At 42.3% G+C, this 7,321-nt stretch overlaps 1 protein-coding gene across 1 annotated transcript; it reads right to left on the bottom strand.

The window, feature by feature from the left end:
• Positions 1–1,456: 1,456 nt before the first annotated feature.
• zgc:101679 (uncharacterized protein LOC450058 homolog) lies at positions 1,457–7,321 on the bottom strand. The gene is made up of 12 exons (XM_035405862.1): positions 6,455–7,321; positions 5,780–5,826; positions 5,494–5,566; positions 4,991–5,150; positions 4,772–4,840; positions 4,349–4,469; positions 4,014–4,106; positions 3,441–3,505; positions 2,516–2,597; positions 2,201–2,247; positions 1,773–1,828; positions 1,457–1,620 (listed from the first exon to the last, which is right to left on the bottom strand). The coding sequence occupies exons 1-12, from the start codon at positions 6,517–6,519 to the stop codon at positions 1,539–1,541; spliced, it is 960 nt and encodes a 319-aa protein (XP_035261753.1). The 5' UTR covers positions 6,520–7,321; the 3' UTR covers positions 1,457–1,538.

Below are 7,321 nucleotides of genomic sequence, written 5' to 3'. Positions count from 1 at the left end.
CCAGTGTACAAAAAGAGGTTGAAATATAGTTGAATTGAAGGTAACTGTTTTACGTACTGTATAAGCATACTGCTATTCACTAACAAACAAACATACTGTATTTTTTCCAATATCATTTCAAGGATTATCGTTTATATCCTTTTCCCTTATTTTTCTGATACATTTTACAATGTATTTTTTAATAACATTTCTTAAATATTTGGATGATATTATTCTCTGTAAAAGCTCATATTTGTGACCTTTTGTATGGATGTTGGTTGGGCGGTGGCGGGGGGGGTTGGAATTAAGGAATCCTGTCTGGTTCTGTTTAATTAGACTTTTGAAGAGTAGTTAGTTTTTTTGTTGTGTCTGAACGTTCTTTCCACATTCTTAGTGTTGCAGAATTCCTTTCAATTACCTGTGATTGTTACTTCAGCATTAGAAAGTGCAGTTAAGAACATTCTAACCAAATATTTGTGGTCATACACCTGAAAGGGTTAACTGATGATGAGACAGAACATTGGAAGAAAAAAAGGAATCGCTGTGATACAAAAAAAATGTATATATACATTTATCCCACTGTGCTGAAGATCAAATATACTATAACGCAACATCCCATTTGTGTGGTGTAAAAATGCTGTAAGCGCCCGGTCATTCGGGCTGTGTGATTTGGAATACCCTTTCTTTGTCACTGCTAATGCAGTCAGGAATCAGGAATGTATGCTGAACATTTATTCTTCATCTCCTCCACACTTTTCTGTGTGTTTTAAGCCCCATTGCCCTTCTATACCTTTCATTCTCTCTCCCCCTTTTCAAACATGCTTCCCTGCTAATAATAACTGCACATAGTGAATGGCAATTGTGTACCATTCCGCGCAAATTTTTACCAGTACTGTCAATTTCCTTCCTAAGAATCTAAACAAAGCTCATTCAACATAAACAGAAATGAAAGATGACAGAAGTTCCTTACAACAGATTATTTATAATTAAATAATATATGAACAAACGTCATGTTCGACATCACAAATTACATTATTGCATAACATATCATTGGCAGGTAAAATAAAACACTACACTGAGCAAAATTTAAACAAGGGTCCGCTTGTCTGGCTTAGTCTTCAAAAGCCGCACCAGTCACACTCTCGAGCTGTTACCTCTAAATAGGGCAAGCCAAACCATCTTCGGTGAGTACTGCCTGGGTGTACTTTTGAAACAAGATCTATGTTGACTTTGCTTTCTCTCTCATAGTCTCTCCTACATAGAGACTATGTGACAGAACGTAATGTTCCACGGTGTGTGAAAGAAGAGTTGATGAGCCTGGGACTGAGCATGTAGTGTGTGTGTGTGCGTGTGCATGCCGTGTGTGTTTGCCTGTGCGTGTGTGTGTGTGTGTGTGTATGTGTGGGTGTGTGTGTGTGTGCGTGCCGTGTGTGTTTGCGTGTGCATGCCGTGTGTGTTTGCCTGTGCGTGTGTGTGTGTGTGTGCGTGTGCATTTGTGTGTGCATGTGCGTGTGTGCGAGCCGTGTGTGTGTGTGTGCGTGGGGGGGTGGGTCCACACACTAAATGCCCTGGCCTGAAGGGGTGATGCGCTCCTGGAGCACCAGGTGAAGCAGGTGGTTCTGTTCTGCGGAGAGCAGGGGCCTGGAACACAGAGCACAAAGGGGAAACGCTGCCGTGAGCAACGGGCCACAGACGGAGCTGATGGATATTTCACAGGTGCTCGTGTCTCAAAAAGCGCCTCAAATGAAAAACCGCGAGCGCCCACACGCATGGCAGCATGGGAGCACACCCACCACAGTTCAGTCTGTAGAGATTTCAGAGATTCTGTGTCTTTCTCCTGGCAGGCCATCTGTGAAATCATCAAAAAAAAAAAGAATTAATTTAAACATTATAAAACTCAACAGTTAAATTTTAAAAAAAGTCTTACTGTCCCACATCCTAACAGTCATGAACAATGAACTAGTACACATCTCAACCGCTTTAAGAGAAACAGTTTCTCTCACGTCACCTCAACAGGTTTAACCAAAACCATCTCAGCGGTCACACGCCCACTTTTAACTGCATTCGTCAAATTGCCGACGCAGCAGAATATTACACCACCTCTTCTGTCCTCCGTAATTATAATCCAAAACACAGGCCGGCAACTCCGTTAGCGCTACACAGTGTGTAGAGGGTTATAATTCTGCGCAATAGAACTTCAGTCCGCTTTCCCTGTACTTACCACCACCGACTGCAGAAGCAAGAAGACGTTCTCCGGCAGGAATGTCACTGCGGGAAAGGAGAGGGCAGTGAGCTTCGCCAAGAAAACTGGAAAACTCACACATGCCAGCGCGTATCACTTTTAAAAACACGCCGTGCCTTCACAGAATACCACCTTCGGGAATATCATCAGTCAGGAGAGGGGTGGGGAGGGGGGGGGGGGTTTGCTCTCACGGTGCGTGATCTCAGGGATGAGTTCCAGAGCTCATGCACCTGTAGAGGCACCTCCTTGGGTGCGCAGAGAACACATCCCTGACCAGACAGGACGGGCAGTTACCCTGGCTGTGAGAATCGAAGGACTCCCAGGCGTATCTCTCCAGGGTCTGAGCGTGCTCCGGCAGCAGCTTCTGCGGTGGAGGCTGAGGGACGGGTGGGAAAGCAGAGTCACGTAAAAAATAAAACTACACCGTATCCCAGCATGCCATTAACATGAAAAACTGTTACCAAAATGCCACCGAATCCCCGTTCTCCTTTATTCTACGTTAAAATTCACACATTAAACAGCAACTGCATAACCCTCAAATACAGCGCGTGACAAGAAGAAGAAAAATACATAAAGCACGCAACTTATTCCAGCTCACAGCCCGCTTGTAGCAGTATGTCACAGTGGAACTCAAGGAAACCTGGCCAGTTCAAATAAGGCAACAAACTGCTGTATGAGCAATGTTAATTACATGCTTTTGATCATTTATATTTCATATTTAAACGTAATGTGTATGATAGGACACTGTCAGCAGGTCATATTCACGTTTGTAGGTCAACTAGGACCGGAACAACTGGACAAACAATGCATTGATTTACAGTAAGCAACTGCAACACCCCCCTAAGCAGTCCCAGGAGCAGTGGTAAACATCATAGCGCAATATGCACAGGTTTTATTGCTTATATTTCTAACCGCTTTACTGGTTTCCTTTTTCCAGCACTGTCATTTATTTAAATGAGCAATGAACTGAAACCAGTTATTTCACTGACAATATTAATTAAAAAGTGCAAGTTAATAGTTGCATTAAAAATCAACTGATCACATAATAATGCATTTGTCTGCCATGAAGTAACAATTTTGATTATTCAGGGTGTCTTCAACATTTCAAACACGATTAACCAATTCAATTCTAAATGATTATTTGCATTCATAATTAGAATGTCTTAACAACAGATATTGAAAGAAGTAACATGCAAGTAATAGAGAATTTAGTTCCCACCTCTAACAGCATGAGCAGAAGCACTCTAGAGATCTCACATCTGGCCACAATATCCAAAAATGCCCCTGAAAGGTGGAGATTGCGATTGAGTGATCGAAAAATGAAAACAACAACAAAATATGGTGCTGAAAAACGGTACAAGAGACTGTCAAACATTAAGCAGTCAAACATGTTCACCAGATAAAACCAGCCCGTTCCTTTTTCCTTACCTTGAGTGTAGTTAAACAGGTAAGATATGGCCAGGTAGTTCAAAACAAAACACCACTCTATCATCTACCACTTAACTGACTGGAATGTGATCCCCATCCAGTGCTATAGTGTATGGTTAACAAATTACCCGTCTAGAAAGCACGTGTAAATATTGAGCTTGCCTTGTGTGTTTGTCCTTCTATCACTTGGCCAACTGTCATCTATCTACACGGTGCAGTGCGATAGCATGTAATTTGCCGTGTCATATTTTCAGTATTAGCATCATTTCAGCAGGTATGGAATTACTACTGGCTGGCTGTTTTAACAGGAAGTGATGTCACAATGCAACAGCACTTGCAATGTGATTGGCTCTTGTTGCCTCACCCACAGGTGTGTTGGTACCAGGCAGCTGCAACCCCCTCTCCTGACACATGTACTGCATCTCAGTCAGCACAGCTAGCGCGCCGTCGTAGTCACCTGCAGACACACAGACAGAGTCAGCACAACGTAAACCGTCCTGCCTCGGTCATGGGTGGCAGGAAAACAAACTCAAGCCAATGTTTTAAATGCAACCAACACAGAGAGGACATACACTTAATTTCCGTCGTCATACATTTCACCTCCCTGTTTGGTGTACTGGCAAATTTGGAAGCGACACAATTTGCCATTAAATGCCATTTTTGAAAAACCAAGGCGCACGCAGGCCCCGATTCACTCACGCGTCAGAATTTTGCAGGAGGCCATTTCCCCAAGAGAAAGCAGAGACTCGATAGGGGTCTGTGCTTGCAGCTCCGCGGCCCTCTGATAGTGAACTATGGCCTCTCCGTGTCTGTTCATCTCCTAGAGAAAGAGCGTACATGCAGTAAGAACGGTCCAACAGTGCAGACACAGTCCCTGGAGTGAATGTAAAGACAACAGACACAAGGTAAGACTGCATCCTGCAGTGTGTTCCATTTCCGCTGAGGGAATGTGCACACACACGCATACACACACACAGAGGCTAACCACAGTAACTTAACAGCGCTGTATAATGGTAAAGGCTTCACGTGAGTTAAGCCACTTTTAATAACCAGTATTAATACGGAGACCATGATATGAAAAGGAGGAGTGTTGTGTGGGCTATATGCTAAGCAGTCAGTTACCTTCAGAGCATTTCCCAGCTCTAGGGAGAGACTAGCAGCCATCACTGGCTGGTTCATTTCTATGTACACCTGAAATACAAGCAAAGGATTTGTCACAACAAAACCCATTCCACCTGTAACGCAAACAAACGCACACGTGTGTAACACGACAGCGCAGACAACACAACGTTCACGCACACAACAGCCGATAAAATGCACCGCAGCACGGCGCTGTACAACCTTGACTGCGAAGCTGTAGCAATTGAGTGCGGCCTGAAGGTGCTCGTCAAAGCCTGGGGCTCGCAGTGAGCGGTTCTCCCGCTCGGAGAGCAGGAACAGCCGGGCCGCCTCTGTGAGCGCAAGGGCCTCCCCTGGGGCATTGAACAACGTCTGCTCACACCTAATTGAAAAATTAATAAGGTTTAATATGACCAGCTGGACAGAGGTGAACAAATGACTTATTAAATTGCACTGAGAACAAAACAAAAAACAAAAAAAATTCCCCACTCCAGTCCTTTCGTTCCAATTATTTATTTTAACAAAGCAATTAAAGTTATTTCACAGTGTAAGTATTGAATTTCAGGTAAGCACCCAAAATGAGTAAATACAAGCTCCCTGCCGCATATAAGCACACACTGACAACAATCATATTTCTTTCACAGGGTTCTCTGGGTGAGGTGCCTGAAGGACAATTCATAAAAACAGTTTTATGACAAGTACACAATAGTGAAATGTCCACATGCCTTGCCATGGCCAGGTTACAGAATGCAGCGTACTGCAGACAGTCCTGCTGTTTGAGCTCTTTGGCCAACTGACCTGGATTAAGACATGTAAAGATGGGAGAATTATTGCATACCTATATAGGAAATGAAGAAAAACAACGTACCATGACAGTGAACCTGATTTTGTTTTCTACTGTAAGGCCGACAAGAGCAACATTCACTGAATATCAAAGTGAATGAAAACACAAGGCTGCGACTGCTATTAAACCTTATGTTGTTGCTTATACCAATTTAATTGTTAACTCACCAAACTGTTCGCTGGCCTCGGCAACATTTGGCTTTCGAAGAAATCGTCTGTAAATGAACAAGTCAGTTACTTTTCTACATCTAAATTAATACAGCGCACTAAACATATTTGATACAGGATGTTCTGTACGTTTGGTCCCGCTGGGGGTCTTGTTGTAAGTCAATGGGGGGCATCATTTATGTTGCTCAGTAGCCAGAAGCCCCTCACTCTGAGAAACATATGTAAATACTTTTTTTTCATACGGTCCAGTATTATAGCTATGTTTTTATTTTATCGCTTTATTATTTGTGGCGATGCAGAAATAATACCTCATGAGGACTGACGTCTTACCTTTAAGTCAGCAAGCTGAGGTGATACAGTTGGGCTAGCTATTGTAATTTATCATAGCTAATATCATTCGCCAGCTATCTATCTGATATCTGAATTCTAAAACTAACTAGCTACGTAGAAGACACCCAACATTAACAGGCGGCAGACACTCGGATAAACATTGTTCGAACATTCCTATTTCGCTAGGTAGACAACAAATGCTAATTTTACTAGCAAACGTTGTTCAGATAGTTAGCATTGGAGGAAAGCGACGCTTGAAAAACGAAACGTACATGCACGACCAGTAAATGTATGGAAACAAACTTTTAAATAATAACAGAAAGGAGAATTTATTTTAGTTCTTACTTTTTTAATTTATTGGATACTGCTCGATAACGCATCAGGAAATCACCTTCCGCAGCCATGTTCATAGAGTCACTGCGGCGGTTGTGATTAAAATCGAGAGGCGGTGTCGAGAGCAGCAACCTGCTTTATTTTCTGTTTCACGAAACAAAGGAGTAACAAAATTCAGAGTAGCGTCAAAGCCCATAGCCACAGATTATCTAGTAGTATTCTGTTCGGTATCGGAGTAGACTGTTTTTCCCCCTCCACATTGTCACAAGTGAGTTATACCGCCGGATTTAATAATTAATTTGTCACATTTTCCTGCATTGTGGTCAAAAAGACTGACTAGCTCGCAAGGTCGTTGTTTTGCTTAATGTTCACTAGCCGCTTGAATATTCTTGTGGCTCTGTCATTTTCAGTAAATTCCCCAAACGGACTACGATCTGACTGCTTGGAGGGCAACGTTTTCCATTTCATTTACTTGCATTATAAGAAGTATATCTTTGTATGTTCTCCACCATCTTTTTTGAAAATGGAGTGTGTCACCAGCTACTCGCGATGCAATTGGTCCTCGCGGATATCTGAATTGTCTTATTGGCTCCTAGTTTAATCAGGGCGGGGTTAAGTCTAAATCAAGCAAAGGCTGTGGAAAATGTTAAACAACATCGAATGAAAATGTTCTTCACTTTCTTAATGTTTATAGTAGACCCCGCTATTATTTGTAGAGCCGTTTACAAGTGTTTTGCATTGCCATTCAATGGATTGTATTTTGAACCTGGTCACACTTACTAAACAACATATATGTTTGTGCATGAACTGAAAGCTCTTGAGTTAAACAGAAATTAATATTTTGATAACCAAGAAAAATGTGTATGTGTCTGTTATTTA

This window comes from Anguilla anguilla, chromosome 2 (genome assembly GCF_013347855.1).
Source record: "Anguilla anguilla isolate fAngAng1 chromosome 2, fAngAng1.pri, whole genome shotgun sequence".
In the NCBI taxonomy this organism is placed as follows: Eukaryota; Metazoa; Chordata; class Actinopteri; order Anguilliformes; family Anguillidae; genus Anguilla; species Anguilla anguilla.
This window is presented reverse-complemented; position numbering and strand designations above follow the sequence as displayed.